Genomic DNA, 21,718 nt, shown 5'->3' on the forward strand with positions numbered 1-21,718 from the left:
AAAAGTACATTAATGTGACTTTGTAGGAGAAGGTTAGCTGTGTTTATGAGAGCCAATAATTCAAGGACGACATCTTCATCTTTGTCTCCTCATAGTATGCGTCTGAAGTGTGTAAGATTATTTACACACAACAGTAACCTGGAACTGGATGGTCTTTCTTCTGCCTGATTCAGTGAATCAGAGCTTCATCTCTCTGCCTGACATCTTCACGTTGAGTTTACTAAACATTGCTAATCAGTCAATACTGTTTAGCTAATAACATTGCAGCGCGTGGTTGCTGTTTTGGTTTTCTAGTAATTGGCAGCAGGGTGCACTGCCCTTTAGAGGAGTTAGTCTCATCCAGTGTCCCCCGTTTAAATAGATTGTATTAACAAAGAAAAATCAACAGCCATAAAGTTTGAAGCTTATCAGTTCTGTCATCACCTTTTAACAGTTGATTTCAGCTCATCAGCCCCTTCCCCCGAAACACGTCATTGTTGTGATGGATTTGTTCATGTCTGTTTAGAGTTTACGCTATCAACACTGCACAGAACCAGCTGGAATGCACCCAATTTAATGTCATCCTTGACATAACCCTCTCCCACACTAACACTGCAAAATCATACTTTGAGTTTTACACTATTTTTGGTTGTTCTGAGGATTCATTAGCTTTAATATTATAGTTTAAAGAAAAGAAATAAGCATATTTGTTATCAGGATTGAACTAAATCCTAAGGCTAATAGTTATAACCCTTACAAAACATTACAATGGTTATACCATGTTAAATTGATGGTAACATTTTAAGCCCATGATGGGGCTTCTTTTTTTCTTTTTTTAATAGAAAAAGTTTTGGTTGCTAACGTAACCTCAGTAAAATAACTAATGTAAGGGAATGAACATTGCATTGATACGCTTATGGTGGGGAAATTCCTATTTAATCTAATACTGAAGCATGATATTAAGTGTACAAAATATGTGCCTGCAGGGCAGAGACATCCAAGTTATAAACCTGGTGAAGGCAAAGGGTGACGACCAGCCAGTTGCAACACATATACTGTATCACCAGTAGAAATCTCACTAGATCAATCCCTGGAGGAGACCATTCCTCTGGTGGAGTGAGCCCTCACTGCAAGTCCACTGAGGTGTAAGCCAAGGCTATAGCATCCACTATCCAGCGAATCTTGGCTTTTCAACCGGCAGCACTTTAGCACACAAAGAGCTGATCTGAGTGTCTAAACAGGCCAGATCACTCAGCATGCACTCCCGAACCGAGTAGAGTGGATTGGGACCCTGCTCACCATCTGAATTGGAGAGCGCCAGAAGGGTGATGACTTGTGCTCTAAACAGAGTACTTTCGGCACATAGTCATGTCTTGAAGACAACTCTACAGTCACTAGGCCCAAACTCAAGACAGGAAGCACTGACTAACAATGCTTGCAGGTCACCCACACGCTTGACTGACACTAGGGGCATGACACAAGATGATGGGTCCTCGTTCCGTGCTGCACACCACTCAGAGAAGAATTACCATTTAAAGACATCTTGTAGACTGAGCTCTAGCCACCAAAAATGGTATTAGTTACAGTCACAGGGAGCTGCAAAGACTCCCGTCAAGGGGCCAAACATGAAGGTTCCACAGCTCTGGCCGGGGATGCCAAATCATGCCCTTTGCTCGGAGAGAAGGTCCTCCAGTGATATCAGCCAATAGCACCTGAATCCTCCAGAGTGGGGCCAACAGGAGGACTGAGTGTCTGACTTCCTTGACCCGTCTGATGACCTGAGGAAGCAGGGCTTGGTTCCCTGGTTCATTTTGCCTGTCACATGAACTGCTCTCAGTTACAGGAGTTTGTCTTGTGCCCATGGAAGGTGTTGAGCACCTGTTAGGGGAGCGTGACCTGATAAAAGCTACCTCCGTCATGTTGTCCGAATGGACCAGGATGTTGTACCCCTTTGAGGCCAGCAGGAAGGTTTTTGTTTTGTTTTGTTTTGTTTTTGTTTTATTTGCGGGGCCAGTCCAAATGCCAGGACTGCTAGGCCACTCCCTTGAATGTGAATCTCAAGCACAGTCTGGATGTGAAAGTAAGAATATTTCAGATCTCTTGAAAGAAACCTGTCCTCAGGACATACTTGCATGAGTATCTGTTTCAAAGTTAACATCTTGAATGGCCATCTCATAAGCAAGCAGTTTAGATGTCTAAGATTGAGAATGGGTCTGAACGCCATCTTTCTTGGAAATGACGAAGTAGCGTCTGTAAAATCATGAATCACTGTTCACTAGAGGAACTGTTTCCATGGCTCTTTTGCAAGCAGTGTTTGTACTTCTGACTGGAGAACATGAGCATTGTTGTCCCGTACCGAAATTTGAATAACACCTCTGAAGTGAAGTGGCCTTCGAGCGAACTGAAGAATTTAACCTCATTCTATGGTTTTTGGAACCCAACTTGACCCATCCAGTATAGCTTTACCTAAAGAGGCAGGGAACTGACATTTATGGTAATGAGGAGATGAGAAATGCTCTTTTGACTATGTTGGTCTGATATCACAGCTGTAGATTGCTTGAGTGAGAAGGACGGTCCCAACTTTAATGGAGCTTCATTGACTCAGTGTTAAGGAATGGATAGTGAGCGCAAGCTTTCTTTGAGGGAGTTCCGGCCTCAGCAAGAACAGACCCTCTCCTCTTCCTCTCTGCATTCAGATCAGAACAGTTTCTGAGGCTCAACGTCACTCTAGCGACATGTTAGTCACTTGTTAATAATGTTAACAAAAAGTTAGAAACTTGTCAACAACATGCTAGTGACTTGTTAATTATGCTAGCAACATGCTAGTTACTTGATAATCATACAAACAACATGCTAATCAATAGTTAATCATGCTAGCAACATGCTAGACACTAGTTAACGACATGCTAGTGACTTGCTAATCAGGCTAATGACATGATAGTGACTTGATAGTCATGGTTATAACTTGCTATTCATTTGTTAATCATGGTAACAACATGCTAACATGTTAATCATACTAGAATCATGCTAATGACATGCTAGTAACTTTGATAATCATGCTTATGATATGCTAGTCACTTGCTAGTCATCCTATCAACTTGCTAGTCATGATAGCAACATTCTAGTCACTTGCTAATGAAGCTAATTACCTGATAGCAATATGCTTGTAATTTGCTAATCATTCTAGAAACACACTAATCATGCTAGAAACTTGATAGCAGCATGTTAATCATTTTATAAAGATGCTAGTAATATGCTAGTCATGCTAACAGCATGCTAGTAACATGCAAATCCTGCTAGTAACTTAGCCTGTTACTGTTAATTAACAACATGTTAGTAACTTGTTAACCATGCTGGTAATATGCTAATTATGCTAGAAACATGTTAACAACATGCTAATCATGCTGGAACCATGCTACTGACATGTACTGTATCTGCCGTTGTTGTTCGGATCTCGCTTTGATGCTCTGTCATCTTCCTTTTTTTATTGTGGTAACCGCATAGCAACACCCTAGCATGTAATTTAAAACTACTTTAAACTTCAAATTAGTTAAAACTGCGACCCTTCAATCTTAAAGCTTTTAAAACTACTTCAAACTTTCTGGCTAGGCTTTTTCAAGCCAACTTAACATTTGTCTACAAACTTTACTATTTAGTTTCTTAAAAATAAATAAATAAATTTGTGACCCCAGACTTAATGGAGGAAAAAAAAAAACCTGTCCACATATGATGAGTCATACTTGTATAAAACATTTACATTTTATAGCATATAATACATTTAAATGTGGGAGGGACAATCTTAATTTTAGCTTTTTAACAAAAAATTTCTTAAAGCTTGGATGTTTTAAATAACAGTAAATGTCAGACCCTCTGCAGTAACACTGTGGGCTAGTTGCTGACCCCAGCATAACTATATTTATGTCCCATTGTATATTCTTAATATTTAAAAATTTAAAAAAAACATGATGTTGAAAATTAAGATGATTGTCATGTTATTTTTTTCACCATAATTGTTATTTATTTAAGGTAATTAAAATGACAAGTCACTAAATGGATCCAGGACTGACTGTTATTGGCTGGTCATAAAATCTGTACCAGGAATATATCAGAAGCATCTCGAACACATTGTTTTGGCAGATTCTGTTTGAAGGACAGGTGTTTGCCACACAACAGGCAGCAGGTGTAACAGAAGATTTATAGCTTTTAATCACATTATACTGTTGAGCAATAATTCTGCCCCAAGGCTACAGGAAACAGTGTGGTTGATGAGTGGATATTGAGCATAGATCCTAGCAAAATAACTCAAACACAAATGTACATTTTTGATAATGAGTAATTTCTAACCTGTTGCCGTAACAAATCCCCCCTCACAGAGGCAATGTGCACCTGTGTGAAACAGATTGATGTCTGTGTGTGTGTGTGTGTGTGTGTGTGTGTGTGTGTGTGTGTGTGTGTGTGTGTATATATATATATATATATATATATATATATATATATATACACAGAGAAGGATATTCTACAGAATAATTTAATTTATATTTTAAGGTGTATTTAAGTTTCCTAGGAAAGGTCAGTAATTGTAAATTGTTGTCTGGGTGGAAAACAGTCACAAAATCTCCCTATACATGGGCCAAAAAGAAAGAACTGAACATTTTCAAATGGTAAAATAAGCAGTTGGTAATTTGCATCATTACATCAGTGAGAGGGTGCAGAGTTTTCAACCAAAAGCCATCTTTCCTTAAATTTGCTTTATTGTTAGGTTTTGTAAGACAAAATGTTCCTTCTGTTTCTTTTGGCAAGTTTGAAGCAGACAGTACAAAGTACAACAAGTTCTTCTTCCCTACTTTCTCATGCCACAGCTGGTGCTCGACTGGCATGGAAATATACTAAATACCATGGAATCTATGCACTGCCGCATAAAAACAGTAGCAAAATAAGCAAAGATATTTCATATGCAAATACAGCTGCAGAATACACCTTTCTATTATAACTTTCTTTTTTCTGTTGATATGCGTGTGAATAAAATTTGTCTTTCTCTTTTCTTCCTATAAACATGTTTATGGTTCATAGGCCAACAGGAATGATCATAAATCATCTCACAGATAATTCCAATAGTGAAAATTATTCTTTGGTGTGCCGAATAATGGCATGTGTTTTGCATGTTACATTAAGGAATTTCCTTATAATAAATCCACAGATTCCATACTACCGTATATCAGTTTCTCCATCTGAAGAGGACATTCCCTTGGGCAAGAATTTGCTCGAGGGCTCATTCTTTATTATTTGAAGCTTCTGCTCGCACACATGGAACAAATCGTAGGTATGAAAATCATGAAACCTAGATTTGATTCATTCTCAAAGAAATTAACTCTGTGATCTCCTGGGGTGTGTTGTGAGCTGTTATGCAAAACAGTTACAGGATCTGAGATGAGGTCTTCATGGTAAACTTCTACCTGTTTAAATGTTCCCTTAAGTCAGGTAAAGACAACAACCAAATGAATTCATTTCTGACAGGATAACTGATTTACTGATACAACATGTCTGTTGGTGACCTTGGTGAAAGTTGCCAAACAAAGTTCTCCATCATGTAGACGTTTTATGCTTTGTTTATGGATATCTTGACAGTACAAACGCACACATGCATACACACATCACTCCTGCTCTAGAAACTGCTCCGGGCTGTAGACCCCACTAACAGAATCAAGTCTCAGAAACCATTCAGTTTGTTTTTTCTTGTTTTCTTTTCGAGTTTCACTTCATTGTTTTCAATTTGTATCTCTATTTCTGGTTGCTAAGCATGCATTTGAATCATTACAGTATTTGTGTATACCTAAGCAACACTAAGACACCAAAATTATATTAAACCCTAGTTTAATTATAGGCCATTTAGGCCATTTTTAAATTATTAAAGTGAAGAATACTTTTTGTACACTAAAATAATGACTTTATTCAACAATTCGTTTCCTGTGTCTCTCCAAATCAGCGTAGCACCATTTTGGCAAATCTGAGCTGTACGTAGATGGTGTTGGCTCCACAGCATGTAAAACAAAACATTTATTCAAATCGTGAATGGGATGTATACAGAAAGCTTGCAAAAAGCACTTCCTTTATAGGCAATTCACTGTATTTCAGCATGAGTGCAAAAACTCTTGTAGACTTTAGTAGATTGTAGTAAATCACATTTACCATGTATGTTTACATTTGACAACCAGAAGTCTCCAAATACCTTTTTCTTAAGTTAAAATTGTATATTTATTGTTTTATCATTTCAAACCTACAAATCTATTAATTGTTTTGAAATGCATAAATGTCCAAATGCTTTTTGAAACCACTATATTTAAGAATAATTATGTTTTCATCACATCAGTGTCTACACAATGGAACAGAAATCATAGAGCAGAGCAACATGGAGGAATCTGTTATCTGTCACTTTATGGCTGTATCAAATTTTCTGTTAACTAAACAAAAACATTAAGCTCTTATCTTGAGCAGCTATACTGTGCTGTCTTACAACTTCTTATCCCCCATATCATCATCATATGAATACAAATGCTGATCAATTTTAAGTATATTTGAAGCACTGCCAAAAACAATGAGCTCAGCAGTAGCCTACATAATAGTGAAAGTTTCAAGAAGTGATGACAGTTAGAGTGACCTGGTGAAACTAGTTCTAGTTCTGCCAAGGTCATCTCTTTTTTTCTTTTTTCTTTTTTTCCATGGACATTCTAAATCTGAGATAAATTTAGCTTTATGTAAAATTAAAAGGAATTAATTTTTTTGTCAAATACAAATATAATTAATTTCAATTGAATAACATAATTCAATTTTATTTAAAAAAAATGTTTTATAAAAATAAAAGAAGAAGCAGTATACACCCTTAAAGACCTCATAATAAAGTAAAATTAATTAAAGTACACTCCATACTTCACACATACCCAGCTTTACAACTATATAGCAAACACATTGTCATGTTAAAATACAAAGACTGACTTTATCATATGACAATACCAGCATGCATCAGAATAAAATCTGCTTCACTGTATGTATTTTCACTGGAGTTTCTCTGCCCACATAAGAAGTCATTCTGCTCTTTTGTTTCATTACATGTGCTTGAATTCAGTGTCAGTAATCTGAGCTAAGTAAGAATCAGATGTGCGTAAAATGGCTTGATGTCAGCAGCTGACCCCAGGTCAGGGCTGCTGGTAACAAGGGCCTTTGCTAGAGTCAGCCTGTCATATCTCATGCTGACTAGGCCATTCCTGTGGGAATTCATTCGTATCTTGTGCCCACAGATCTCAAAGGATTTCAGTTAGGCCAAAAGTAGTGTATAGTTTCAGGAAAACAAGTTTTTTTGTTTTTGTTTTTTTTTTTCGCCCCCAGTGTCTGTAGCGTGAATTAATCATTCAGTTTTTTTCTTTTTTGGCTGTCACCTACTTCCCTTCCTACACCTCTGTGCCCTCCCGAGGGTAAAGAATACCTGTTGAGCTCAAACCAGGGTAAAAATGCCCATTAAACTGACTGAGAGCAGGCCCGCTGTAGCCTAAAGTGGAGTGGGAGGGTGATGGGGAAATGGGGGGTGGTGGGGGCAGAGATGATGCCCATTCGGACACCGTGGAGCCGGGGGAGTAGTTGCCAAACCCTGCGGGCTGCGAAGCTCTCTGTGCTCCATCCACCGGCAGACTGAGTGTAAAGGGACGACTCAGGGGATCTCCTTCCATATCCAGAGGACCAGCTACGCCAGACATCTCAGTCAGGAAGTTGTTCAAGCATGGTGATGGACCCGTGGATGCGGGTGAAGGACTCTTTTCAGGCAAAGTGGAAATGTCAACAGCTTGATTTTTTGGACTGCCCCTGCCATTACTGTCTCCTGACTCTGAGCTCAGATTCCCTCCAGAACTGCTCTTCTCTAGGAGACTGTCAGACTTTCTCTTCCTCTTGCGTCTGAAGTTGCCATTGTCAAACATTTTTTCACAATTTGGATCTAAGGTCCAGTAATTACCCTTCCCTTTAAAGTGAGAGACAAATTGCACATTAAATACAGTTACATAATCAAAAAATTATCTAGGAGTTATATGGTATTATTGATTATTTATTAAAACGGATTAAAAAAAACAATTTATTAAAATATAGTAATTGTATATATTATTCAAATTAATAAAAAATAAGAAATAATGTGTAATTTTTATATTAGTTTACTAATATATGTTTATTAGGACTATGCCATTTTAGTAATTTTTTAAAGTTTTTTTTAACTTGATTCAATAATAAAGAATCAAAGAGACACAAACACTCACCTGGATCGTCTTCATCTCGTGGAACCTTTTTGAAACAGTCATTTAGTGATAAGTTGTGACGAATAGAGTTTTGCCATCCTGCTTTGCTCTTGTTATAAAAAGGGAAGTTGTCTGCAACATACTGATAAATCTGACTTAGCGTGAGGCGGCGTTCTGGTGCAACATGTATGGCCATGGCAATAAGAGCGGAGTATGAATAAGGCGGCCTGACCAGCTTCATAAGTTCCTCTTGAGAAGGCATAGAGAACCAGCTCAGTTCACCACCAGGACCACCTGGTCCCCCAGGTCCTAAATAGGGCCTCTGCATGCCGTAGTGCTGGGGAACAAAAGGCGGTCCTGGAGGGCCTGGTGTTGCACCCAGATAAGGAGTGCTGTTCATCCCTGGGCTGTTGAACCACAGGTAGGGGTTAGGCGATGAGGCAGCGTAGTCTGCGAGTTCATATGAGGAAGGATTTGCTCTCTGTGGACTCGGCAGTGATGGTGGTGGATAGTAGCTGTCGCTGTACAGACTCAATTCTGGAGGTTCCTGTCCCAAGTTTGGGAACTGAGGGCCACATCTCGTCGGAGAATGACCTTGAGATTCATAGGATGTCATTGCTGAGTGATCTGGATGTTTTCCTCTCTGAAACTCTTTCTCTCTGATGACCTGTAGGCCTACTTCTTTTTTACCTTATCATCCAGGAATATTTTCAGGTGCTCTAATATGTTTCCAATCGGAGTTGTCCTGCATGTGTCCTCTCTGTGCTATGGCGCTTTCTTTTGCTGTATCAACATCATCACCTGTTGCACCAGTTTTATTTATGCATATGTAGCACCGCCTCAGTCCCACCTTATTGAGACCTTCCACGTGTCTAGGCTCTTGCTGACACAGCCCCCATATCAACCCACCCACTGATCCAAAAACCAGCAGCATTGCCAGTACCTGAAGGCATTCACAGTTTAGCCTGACACACTGGAATTTTCAGTTACAACCACCTAAAACGAATGAAAAAAAATTATATATATATATATATATATATATATATATATATATATATATATATATATATATATATATATATATATATATTCAACTTTTTCATAACTTTAACTTCCCAAAACATTTTATGAGGATTAAGCACTAATTTATTGACGGAAAAGTTTCAACTACAGCTTTTGTAAGTAGAATGGCATTTACATTCAGTGTAGAGCATTGACTGAATAAAGCAGAACCACCGCCGCCAATTCATTTCACTATCGAAAGTGTTGGTTGTAAGTAATTAAAGCATGTAATAACAATTTATATGTGCTTAATAGTGCTTAATATAAAAGCAGACTGTATTACATTGTATTATTAAATGACATTTATGTAGCCTATAATTATTTAGATGTGTTCATTTGCTCGTTCGATAGTTCATTTATTTAGATGATAACGACAGTACGTCAGGGAGGACGTCATGACGTAAAAGAATCAATGAATCGTTTTATTAATACGTTTTCTGAAAATAACACTTTTAAAGAACCGATTTGTGTAAATAAAACGGATGTCAATTAAAAGAAAGCTAGATTTATAGGCGATTCGACAAGGTGTATGGTATTTGAATGTGCACGCGCGAAAGCCGTTAAATCTACGTGTCGCGCGCATAATTTGCTCAAGTAACGGTCAGCAGCAGACGCAATAAAACACGAAACATAAAAATAAAATTGTCTGCAGTTCGATACATTACCAAGGTAATTTAATTAAGTTTTGAATTTCCATTTACAGTACATGTATAATCATTTATAAACGTAATTTAAAGCAACGTCGCTTTGACCTGAGGTAAGTTCACGTTAACATTTGAATGACAGAAAATGGATGGAAGAAAAACGCGTAGAACTGATTATGTGCGTTAAAAATGTGTTCTTATTTAATGAAAATATAACTAATCAAACATTTAAGATTAAATAACAGCAATCCATCGGGAGTTACGGACTTTGCTGATTTTTAGATGTCTGACGATAATTCGAGTGTGCAATTATGTGAGGACATCAGTCGTAAGAGTTTACAACTGAACCAACATTTGGAGAAGATGACTGAACAAATGGAGAATGTTTCAGGTAGATAGCAAACAAATACTGCATTAAATATAATAGCAATGATGTGGATGAAAACCGACTGTGTCAGTTTCATATTCTTTGTCCTCAGTAAAGTTGTCTTGGATGGCATATGATATGGTTGTGCTTCGAACCAGTCCAGATCTTGCCGAATCCTTCAAGAGGCTGGAGAATGAGTTCCTCAAGTGCAAAGCTGTCATCTGTGGTCCCACAGATGGACAAGACCAAAAATGTCAGCCTGCTACTGAAAGAACATAATATCCCCAAAAAATAAAGTCAGAGTTTCAATATAGAACAGAGGGATCTAAAAGGATGATATTAATGTTATTATAACTGCTGCAGTTAGATCTGCCAGAGTTGTTTGATGCCACTGTATATTTGTGATTTAGCATGGTTTTATTCCCTCATACAAATTAATAAAAAAAAATCAACCAACCAAACATGCTGATTGTGAATCTGATTGGCCCAATAACATTAAAATGCAAAAATGGGGCTTCTGAATGTTCTGCTGTTCAATTTTTATTTTTTCTTATTGTGTGTGCCATTCGTTTAAGACTAGAGACCATATTAATGATAATACATAATTATCCTTTACATCTGTGTGTCTTACAGATGGAGTCTGAGGGAAATTCCACAGAGAATCGTGAACATGGGTCCTCAGATGGCCTGGATTATATCTTGAAGCAGTTGGATTTCATGTCGGAATTGATTGACCAGTTGGAAGGTAAACTTGCTACATTAGAACTAATTTTTGTATAATTCAGTGACTGTTGGACCTAATCCCAACCTTATTTTCTTAGATTTTTCACCAGTATTGTAAAATGATCTAATGAAATGTAATAAAAGTAATAATATACAGTTTGAAAAGTCATCTCTGCACACTCATGTTTTGACAGTTCCGAAATGTGCTGGCAGTTTAATAGTTCCCCTTTTTTGAGTGTTGGCAGAAATTCCTCTGGTGGCTTTGATATGGGTATTACATGAACAAATTTCGAGGAAAACGTGACACCCGTGCCAAGGGTGGCAGTTAACAAGGAGTCAACGCTAAGACATTAATCTATGCCAGCCGTCAATGCTAACACAAAACATATCAAAACTCAGAACATCCCGCAAATCCTCCAGGGCTGTCAATAATGAGTTTTATGATCTCATATAGCCATTAGATTTGTTAGAGAAAATATGCTGGCTACATCTATTGCTGATCCCCCAAATATCCAGTTAAGTAGAACTAAATATTGTTGTATATTTCGGCAGTTACTAGTGGATTAGACCTGCTGTATCTGTATTAAAGGATTGATTATAAAATGATAATGAGCTGATATTTTTCCTTTGAGTGTACGTTAGCAGTAACCTTTGCATAATACATAACAGAATGCTTCTATTTATGTACTTTGATTACAGTAAACACAACCTGTTGGTGCTGGTTATGTTTCAGTCAGTCAGAATGGAATGAGAGGGTGTATTCTTGTGTTCTTCTCGCTGTATTTTCAACTACTACAACTTTTGTTTTCAGTGAAGATCCAGCTGCTGCAGTGTAACCTGACCGTGTGCTTCACACACCCTGATAAAATGGCGCGTCTCCAGACTGAAGTGGAAACCCTAACCTGGTTAAACCATCAACAGACGACGGAAGACTAAATACAAAGAAGTGCTTTTTCATGTAAACTTCACAATTTAATTGGAAACATTAAGTTAGAATTCTAAAAACAGTAGGAATATTTAATTTAGAACAGACAAATGTACATTTTAAGAGTATAAGAAAATTGCTTAATTATAAGTAAAATTGCTTCTCGTTAACAGTCTAAAAATGCTTGATTTTAACATTGAAAGTGTTTAAATATTTTTTTTTTTTCATTTAAAAAGTTTAGACAGTTTTGTCGGATCGAATTAAACCAAGTATGATTCATTCATTTAGTCATGTAGTTAATTTTTCAATATTTGCATCTCCTGGCGTTGATTGATAACTTTATAATAGCTGCATTTCACCAGACACTGTCTGAATTCTATGTAAGTCTGTTTGACACTGGAATCCAGTCAGCATTATATAGATTCTTCTTCTGCTTTGTGAGTTCAGAAACCTGCCGGGTGCATGAGGCAGCACTGGCGAGTAGGTCCTGCTCCACGCTCCATTCCGTCTATCAGAATCAGTGGGGTCTTCATGTGATGTGCAACCATGTCCAAAACACTGGAGAAATTCTGGGACACAGGTACAGTCGATTAACTGAGGAAATATCACTGAACTAAAAAAAATCACCACAGCTGATCATCTAAAACACAATCCTCAATTTAACCCTATAAAGCCTTTTCATTAACTCTATACAAAGCCTACTGTTGTGTAATTGATTCAACAAAAACAAAACAACAAAAACAGGTAGTGAAGTTACATTTTAGATAAAATTTTGACTGGTTTGTTCTATTTCACCAACCATAGTTCCAAACAAAGATCAGAACAGAAGTATTGCATATTCTCCAAGCAACACTGCGTTTTTGTTACCGAATGATTCAGCGTTTTAAGGAATATGTGACTTACCGCCACCTACTGGTGGTTTAGTCTTGTGTTAAAATTATGCATTTTGCCCCAACATTTCTTATGTATATTCAGAATTGTATTTAAAACACTAATATCCTGCAGTTGTAATTTTGCAGTTTAAATTATTTAATTTGATTGGTAACAGTCCCATAGGGTGTTTCTTGATCAATTGTAAGAATTTTACATGAAAGATGACGCATACAATTGAAAAAAGTATTGGCATTTATAACATCCTGGGATAAAAATCAATAAATAAGTACAATTCTTTATACATTAAACACATTAAATATTACATAAACGTATGTAATAACGTATAATGTACTTATCCATCACAGTTTTGGTCTTACATTTCACATAAGGTGGTATTAAAAATGTCTTAAAACCTGCTTCAGGTTGTGGTAAACATCTTTTCCTGTGAAATCTTTACAGATTTTCATCCAATAAACGTAACGTTTATACTGTAAATATTTCAACAGTATAGATGATTGGGCACATGCAAAACATTTATTTGTATGTCTCTTAATCATCTTTGTATTGTTTTGCATTTTATGTTTAGCCCAGAGCTTATGAAACTAATAACTAATAATTTCATAAAGATCTAATTGAATTATATTACAAGCTATCAGTATTTTATCTTACTCTTTGATAATATAAATGTCAGGAACTGCACTAAATTGCATATTTTTGGCTCTGTTTGGGCCTTCGATTAAAATTGAGGCATTTTTCCAACCTTGAGTATATAAGTTTCATATTGTCCTATATTACTGTACAATAACATATGAGACATAAAAGCCTGATGTAATAACTATGATATTGAAAAAAAGCAAACTTTTTTTATGTTCTGTCTGAAGGTTTGATAAACTGTTCCATGATTTTTCTGACAAGTGTTTTATACATCAGCCTTTACGGGGTTAATCAGGATATCATTCATGACTGACATTTATGTCAGTATGAGCAGATGCCATTACCTCGACACCATTTAGGCCCGTGCCCAGGGAATATCCATCTTTGTTTCCAAGGAAACGGATCTGGATGTTGTACACTTTTTGCTGGTGCAGCACCATGAGCGTGTATGGCTGCTCTGTGCAGCCCTTTGAACTGTCTCTCACCAAGAAAGTGCCATCCTAAAAAAGACATAATGTTCAGCACTAAGTATGTGTATGTCTCCATACACTTGCCTCTACTTTTTTCATATACAAAGGAAAGGCCTGGATTTATTATTATTATTATTATTATTATTGAGTCTTTCAATTACAAATGAATTCTCTCATGAAAGTTTATTCGCAATTTATAAGAATTATTTGAAGGCAGGGTTGTATTTTAGATTCTATGTTAGATGTTAGATTCTAACATTCTATGACTTAAGTGGTGCAACTCACTGCATTCATTTGTCTGAGTGAGACTTCGGCCTCTCCTCGTGACATTTGCCCCACATACCACCGTGGATCCATGCCCTGAGTGCATAAAAAACATTCAGCCTTTACACTGTGGACTGATATGTGTTCACTTTCATTATCACAGCAGGAAATACATTTGTATCCTTTCTATGATTTTAAATAATGTACATGGTGTTTAAGCAATAGTGGGCTTGTCCAGTGTTGTCTTTTGTTTAGCGTCATTGTAAAGTAAACCACAGGACCTCTCGTGTAACAGCAGTGCCATCTTGTGGCTGTTCTGTCTAACTGCATGCTTTAATTTCATTGTTGAGTCGTGGGATTGTGAGATGCATGCTGTCATGTTTATTATAGGTAATGTGATGGTGCTCACCTGCCCCATCATCGAATTCACTTCTACAGGTGGAGGAGGAAACTCATCCCTCTGTTGGGTGTTAAATCTGTGTTGGAGATTGAAAAATACGTCGGTGCTGTACTACTCCTTTACTTTATAGGAATCGATGCAAGTTGTTGATAAAGATACGCACCTTTGTGCGGGTAAAGTTGCTGATTTTGAAGCCATTGGTAAGGTGTTTTGGTTTATTGCTTTAAGGATAAAAAAAAAAAAAAGTTAAAATTAACTTTTAGTGTCATGACCATACGATATAAAAGGTTTAAAGAACATTTCAAATTAAACCTGAGTGGTACCTGATTTGACAATATTTTTTTTGGACAGAGGAGATGAGCCAGGTTTCTTACTCCGATCTACCATTGGCACACTAGGTTTTACTGTGGATATGATTTGCAGGACATTTAGAGATCATGCTTTCATATTAGAGGGATTTGAAATTGAACTCACTCACATTGATTAGGGGGAATGAAAGGCCTGTGTGGAGAGGGGTCCGGTCGTGATGGAGGCTTAGGTGTCTGAAACTAAAGACCGTCATCTTATGCATGACCTTATCCCGGAAGTTACAGCATTTACAGTAAAGGAATCATTAAGATGAATTTATGCTTAAAAGAGTTTTACTTACATTTAAAAGCCCTCTGGGAAGAGATGCTGACCTGTTGTCCTGGGGTGGTCTTGCAGAACCACGTGGGCCGCTGTCTACACACCACCACATGACAGAATGGGTGAGTTAACCGTACTAATTGAAATACATGGATTCTTTCATTTATGTCAATTTAATGATTTGTGTTAATATTGTGAATTACCTAAATAATCACCATCACCAAGAGGCTTGGCAACTCGAAACTGAGTCGGTATTTCAGAAGGTGCTTCAGTAGGAGGTGGTTCATAATCATCATCAGTATTCACATCTTCCTCAATATCACATGATGCTGCACATATGTAATTGTCTTCAAACTCATTATTATCTGGCTCCTCATAGTCGTTGTCACTTCCTTCTTGGTCCTAGAAATATAAACGCACATTTTGCATTTAGTTCTAAGTCCTAAAAAGTGATGAGAGAATTTTTTTTTTTTTTAAGTGAAACACTTACGAATTCATCAGAATCCCAACCTCCTGGATTAGGTTCTACATTTTTTCAAAGAAAATAATATAGAGATATTTTAGGTTTTGTGCATGATGAGTTAAAACCAGTTGTTTATTTAACCGTACAAGTGTTACCTTGGCTTGGAGGCATCCGATGATCTGATCTAGTCAAGGCAAAGGTTTTAAAATGACAAATTCTCAAGCATGCACAGAAGTTCAGTTTTGTCTTACATAGATAACAGTAATGGATTTCTAAAACGTTTTAAAGCATGATTACTTACCTATGAAACAGACCCTTCTTTTGTTTGTTATTCTGATTAATATCTCTGCAGATCTTTGTGATAAATCTTCCAAATAGAAAAACAGAAGTAAATAAATATAGAACAATATAACGAGAAAGAGAATCCATTTTCTTTTATTTCTTTTTTTTTTTTAACCAGTAATTAAAGGGAAGTGTACTTTACAGATACATTGTGTAAACATGTTGACTTTTTGGTGACTCACTTAGAATTCTATCTGCAGGCTCTTTAGTGTTTTGTACTGGACAGATGCTATAGTCTATATTAGTGTTTCTGTAGCCCAAAAAAGTATAGAGCATTGTGCCAGAAATGCCAAGGCCATGGATTTGATTCCCAAGGAATGAACTCATGAAATGTACACTTCTATTTAATGCAATTTCCAGGCTTGCTATGCAAGTTGCTTTAGATAAAGGTATCTACCAAATCAGACATTGCAGAGCCAGAAGGCACATGTCCTTTGGCATTATGTTTAGCTTACATTTAGTTTACTATTATGTTAGTTGAGCTTAAAACTTACGGTATATGTTCTGCAGGGAACTTCTTAAAGTCCTTATCAGTCATATTCTAAACAAGATAGAAACAGGAATTATTTGTTCTATATTGTGATTTGGCTTGTCTGAGCATAGTTGTTATACAGTGCTCTATGAACGTTTGTTTGATTTTTCACCAAAATAAAGGTATTTTTTTCAGTGTGCAAGTAGGATTTCCATTACCAAACATTATTTTTGCCATTAGTTGTAATAACCCAGTAAGATTTTTGAATGCACAAGAAGTCGAGTAACTGATGGTTCGGTCCACACACAAATATGTTTTGATGGTAAGTAAGGTCTGAGTTTTAGTGTATTTGTCATAAATAGAAAACAAATTTACCAAGAATCTTGCACCACTCATGTTGCTTTTTTTCACCACTCTGTCACACCCCAGCAGTTTCAACTGAAAACAGAAAAAAAGGTGTGATGGCTGAAAGAAGATCTGCAGTCACACTATGCATTTAATAAACTAGGTCACTAGCATTTGATGAACGCTCATGCTAAAGGGACAACCACTAAAGTATGTTTTAATCCAAGATAAAATAAAGGTTAGCATTTGATATAAACTACATCAGCTATAATTTATTATAAATCATTTTTTTAAACAATAAGTTTCTATCTATCTTTTTTAGTTACACGTGTTTTGCACTGTTGTGACATGAAAATGCATTCGACCAAATGATTGCAAAACAAGACAATAAATTAACTGAGTTCATTAGAAACTTTACACAACTCTCAAAAAAAAAAAAAACAGTTTAGAAAACCACATTGCATGGAAATCAATCAGCCACACTTGAAGTGCTGCAACTGAAGAACAAGAGTGTCTGTAAAATAGATTTCTAAAGATTACACACTCAGTATTCAAAGTCACATTTGACATTTTAATGTCAAAGGCATCATTATTAAAAAAAATAAGGAATAATCGGTCAACTATGTTTTAGAGGAAAACTGTCTAGAAGTGGGCCTAATTTCGAAATAAACAACATGTGGGTTATATGATACGCTTTGTAAGGTGTACAGATGTTTTTTTAATACATTTAAATTGTATGTTGTTTTTTTTTTTTTTTTTTTTTTTTTTGGGTCAAAAGAAAAATAGGATATATTTCACATACTCACTTTTTTAAGATAATCAGCCAAGTTTCCAGAGTTCCAGCCCATCACCTCTGACCTGGATGGTACGCTTCCAAAACTCATTGTGATTGGAGTGGTTGTTTATCCAGTACTGTGGAAATTGACTGTTCTACAATTGCAGTTGCTTCTCGCTGTTGAGTTTTTGTTTTATAGTCTATGATGATTGCTATTAAAGTATACAGCTTTGATGAAAATTGTATGACGCTTGTCTTGCTTGTGGCTAGCAGCTCTAAGACTGAGTGTGATGATACTGTTGATGCAAAATAGCAGGCTCTCAGCTCTTTCTGTTTCCTGTAACTGTATAGAGGAAGTGCCTCGTCACCAAAGATGTGAATGTCAAAACTTTCAAATGACTAGGACATATATTGGTACATAACTGCACTTTTGAGGCTCTATAACATAAATGCATCAGAAACGTACCGTTAAATCTGTTGTGCATGTTTAGCAAATGGTTGCATGCAGGTTACAAGCATTGCAGGGGTTACAACAGTACATTATTTATAGATCGGACTCATCAAAAGCAAAGAGTTCTCACGTTCTTAAAACGAGCAAACAACTAGGCCAAAACCACAAATTAACAGACAACATAAAATGCAGGAAGTGTAATGCATTCCATTTTTGCATCCCTGGTGCCTTTTCACCTGTTATGCATTGCATTTTTTTCCAATCAAAAAGAGGAAATCTCCTTTCTGGGAGCAGAACAGCATGCATTCTAACACCAAGGTGAGAGGTGCGGTTAATGGCAGGCCAGCGGGACATGTGAAGTAGCTGCTTCCCTAGGGTGCTTTACATAGGGCTGGCGGCTTGTAGCCAATAAAAAGCAGAAGGATCTTTCGTTGCACATGTTTTAGGTGTTAAAGTTATCTTAAGGATGAATCATACTTAATTTTGTCACCATTTATGGTCACTAAATTTATTCTTCGTAAGTTGCCATAAAGTGTTTTTCTAGGTATGCTCTTCATGCTTGGGGTTTTAACATATGTGCTTTACTGTTTTTTCACACTTAGATAATGTTAATGAGTGAAAGTAATTTCTACACCATTTTTTTTCCAGTTTATAGGAGACACTAGGACACTAAGACCAAATAATTTCAGTGATATTGAGCTGTCATGTAAATGGAAACCAATAAACTAGAGCCAAAAACCTTGAATAAATTACAAATAAGACTGGGAGTCAGTAGTTAGCTTGATGGAGAGTGTTGCAGTTCTATCTGATGAAGTAACAATGCATTCCTGGTCTTTGTCATGCACAAGTGGAATCCTTAGGCTAAAAGGAAATAGGTATTTTGTGGAGTGGAACAGACTGGGATCAGTGCTGGGGTTTTAAAGTGGCTAAACCAAAGGGCTGCCCTAGATTACAACCTGATTCTATCCATATAAGGTCATTAAATAAGAGACAATGAGGGGATGAGAACGGGGGTCATGACTGAGATGACAACTACATGGTACTGTATTTGAGGGGAGGGACACTTTGTTCCATATTCATCACAGCTCAGCAGGGTGGCCTGGGAAAAAAAACAGCATCATGAAAGGCAAAAAGGCATTCTGTGGTGAGTGAAGGATTTGTTTCTGTTGACTGGTGCACTTTGAGTAAAATATAAAATTTATGTGTGTGTGTGTGTGTGTGTGTGTATGCATATATATATATATATATATATATATATATATATATATATATATATATATATATATATATATATATATATATATACAATGCATTGTGAGCTATTATTTAAGCACAAGTAACCTACTTTGTTTCATATCAAAAGTGAAATTATTTTTGTCTTATAACATGGAAGTAACAATGGGAAACAAATTGAGTCACTGTAACACTATATTCTGAGAATTCCACCTCCTGTCCTCAAGTCAAGACCCCTACTGGAGCCAATATCCCATCATTCATCAGCCCAGACAGTTTGGCATGTCCCACTGAGTAAATGCATCAAGTAATAGGCAAACTAAGTGAGAAATCTGCTGATATGAAAACAAATGTCATGATTAGGCCATGCCTTCCAATTTGGTAAAACATAATCACTCTATGTTGACACACGAAGTAGGACTGGTTTTACAATTTAAATGGGTTCTCAAACTCGTAACGTGACTAATAATGGAATTTAGATCCTTCCCTTTTATTTATTTGCATGACTTCCGCAGGTGTGATTATGTACACCAACACAGCGGTAACGCGGATTAACATGCTAAACACCTTCCAGCGGTGGCGTGTTTCCCACGGGCTTTGTCACCGGGGCAGCATACTGTCCGTGCTGCAAGCATATCAAAGTGGGCCAGACTCTAGGAAAGGGAGGAGCCTAGGGCCAAGCGTGATAAAGTTGATCCATTTAAGAGTACCTATTCATAAATAAACGCTTTTTACTGTAGTACTAATTGAGACCCCATCATATCTTTTCAAGGTTCTCTCTCTCTCTCTCTCTCTCTCTCTCTCTCAGCGCGTGTCTGGGACAGCATACAACGCTCAAATGGCTCAGCATCCCTTACATTCTGTGCAATAATAACAATCAGGAAGTTTGTTTAATTTTTTTTTTTTTTTGAGAAAATAATTGTATCCGTTTGTATTGTAGGCTAACATTGATTTAAAAGCATGCATGCACTGTTGTCTAAATGTATCGGTACTACAAAATTATATTTATTTCTTCATAATTTATGTTGCTATTTTTGCAATAGATTTAAACTGCATTTTCGTATTTGGACATGCCTGTTTGTTGTTCAACATAGGCAACAGAAGCAGCCTGTACTGTTCATAACTAAGTTATTGACTCAATTTGGATGTATTTGGGTTCACAATCATTAAACGAGACCACAAACAATTTCAGTTTCTTAGTTTTATTAAAATACTTTAATATAATATTATGTAGGCTACAGACATAGCAAATATTAGAAAAGTGCAGGTGGAGGTGTTCTCAATAGAAAAGAGTTTGTCAGGGGGTGTTTTATTTTGGTACTCGAGGTCTGCGTCTTTGGTGCCCGTGGCCTCCATGTCTCCGGGCGCAAACGTGTTTGACAATGACCTGAGAGCAGCTCTCGCACTTTACTGTGCAGCACCAGTGGAACTTGCAGTTACAACTGCTGACTATCTCTGTGCGCCTCTCCTCCACCCGCAGACCGCACTCATGGCACAACCTGCGGCAGCTTCTCCTTTCCCACTGAGTGAGACTGACTTTGCCCATGTTGCACGCACTCCCGACCCTCCGTGCCAGGAAACCCGAAGCTCAGGTTCTTGGCGCAATAATCCGGCGAATCATCCGGATATATGAGCTCAGTCCGGGCGATGGAGCTGAACGCGTCTGCCATAGCCACGCGGTTTTCTGCGCTATTGCCCATGCGCATTCGTCTCTTGTCCAATTCGAGTTTCCGGGCCAGGGCATGCTTCACTTTCTTCACCTGCTTCACAGGTAATTGCCAATCTCGCGGAAATCAGATAGCTGCGTCCAGCACGTCTGCATTGTGAAACTTTCTGACATGCCATTGCACCTACAGATCCTCTTCATGGTCGCCTTTACAGCCTAAAACATATAGTATTGTTAATCTACAGATCTTTTGTGTGTGTGTTCTTTATACGTATAAATATACGTGTCAAGAACATTTTCAAAATTTTAAAAGTTACAGTAACCACAAAAGTTAGTTTCCTTAAGCAAACAAGCCACTGCTTGCCACAGGTGTTTTTAATCTGTCAGAACAGTATGAAAACTTTGACGTATGAATAGTTTTTTTTTTCCTCAAATCAATTTAGCTCGAGAGTCTTGTCCAGTCTCAAGCGCATCCACCCGTTTAGAAATTATCTCGCCAAAATCCACGTTGTCGCTACATCCTCCCCAAAGCCAACCACGACCCCCTGGAATTAATAGTGTTTATCCCACTAGATAAATGCTTCGGGACTATTTCCGTTTTAAATTAATCGGGTCGATATTACATTTGCTTAAGTTTATTAATTTATGAGTGTATCTTTTTTTTTTTTGAGTTTGCCGTTCCTCGAACTGTCACATCCGCAGTCGTCCAG

At 37.2% G+C, this 21,718-nt stretch overlaps 3 protein-coding genes and 1 pseudogene across 4 annotated transcripts; 1 reads left to right on the forward strand and 3 right to left on the reverse strand.

Moving 5' to 3' along the window:
* Positions 1-6,813: 6,813 nt before the first annotated feature.
* On the reverse strand, positions 6,814-9,117 carry LOC128027122 (forkhead box protein I1-like). The gene is made up of 2 exons (XM_052614429.1): positions 8,274-9,117; positions 6,814-7,984 (listed from the first exon to the last, which is right to left on the reverse strand). Exons 1-2 carry the CDS (start codon positions 8,866-8,868, stop codon positions 7,422-7,424), a joined length of 1,158 nt encoding a protein of 385 aa, XP_052470389.1. The 5' UTR covers positions 8,869-9,117; the 3' UTR covers positions 6,814-7,421.
* Positions 9,118-9,385: 268 nt separating this feature from the next.
* Positions 9,386-12,252, forward strand: LOC128027737 (synaptonemal complex central element protein 3-like). Its single transcript, XM_052615563.1, has 3 exons — positions 9,386-10,349; positions 10,438-11,070; positions 11,860-12,252. The coding sequence occupies exons 1-2, from the start codon at positions 10,241-10,243 to the stop codon at positions 10,602-10,604; spliced, it is 276 nt and encodes a 91-aa protein (XP_052471523.1). The 5' UTR covers positions 9,386-10,240; the 3' UTR covers positions 10,605-11,070; positions 11,860-12,252.
* Positions 11,996-17,958, reverse strand: LOC128027736 (lymphocyte cytosolic protein 2). Of its 2 annotated transcripts, none has more exons than XM_052615562.1 (15): positions 17,690-17,958; positions 16,914-16,976; positions 16,561-16,607; positions 16,026-16,091; positions 15,880-15,908; positions 15,752-15,786; positions 15,465-15,663; positions 15,284-15,357; positions 15,113-15,176; positions 14,958-15,038; positions 14,798-14,855; positions 14,644-14,710; positions 14,256-14,330; positions 13,845-14,000; positions 11,996-12,542 (listed from the first exon to the last, which is right to left on the reverse strand). In XM_052615562.1, the coding sequence occupies exons 1-15, from the start codon at positions 17,765-17,767 to the stop codon at positions 12,417-12,419; spliced, it is 1,218 nt and encodes a 405-aa protein (XP_052471522.1). In that variant the 5' UTR covers positions 17,768-17,958; the 3' UTR covers positions 11,996-12,416. The 2 variants fall into 2 exon arrangements, with proteins under 2 accessions (XP_052471522.1, XP_052471521.1); XM_052615561.1 differs by having other exon boundaries at positions 15,113-15,182; positions 17,690-17,957.
* A 2,338-nt stretch (positions 17,959-20,296) lies between these two features.
* On the reverse strand, positions 20,297-21,219 carry LOC128027142 (protein Wnt-8a-like; annotated as a pseudogene).
* Positions 21,220-21,718: the final 499 nt, after the last annotated feature.

Source organism: Carassius gibelio, chromosome A14, assembly GCF_023724105.1.
Source record: "Carassius gibelio isolate Cgi1373 ecotype wild population from Czech Republic chromosome A14, carGib1.2-hapl.c, whole genome shotgun sequence".
In the NCBI taxonomy this organism is placed as follows: domain Eukaryota; kingdom Metazoa; phylum Chordata; class Actinopteri; order Cypriniformes; family Cyprinidae; genus Carassius; species Carassius gibelio.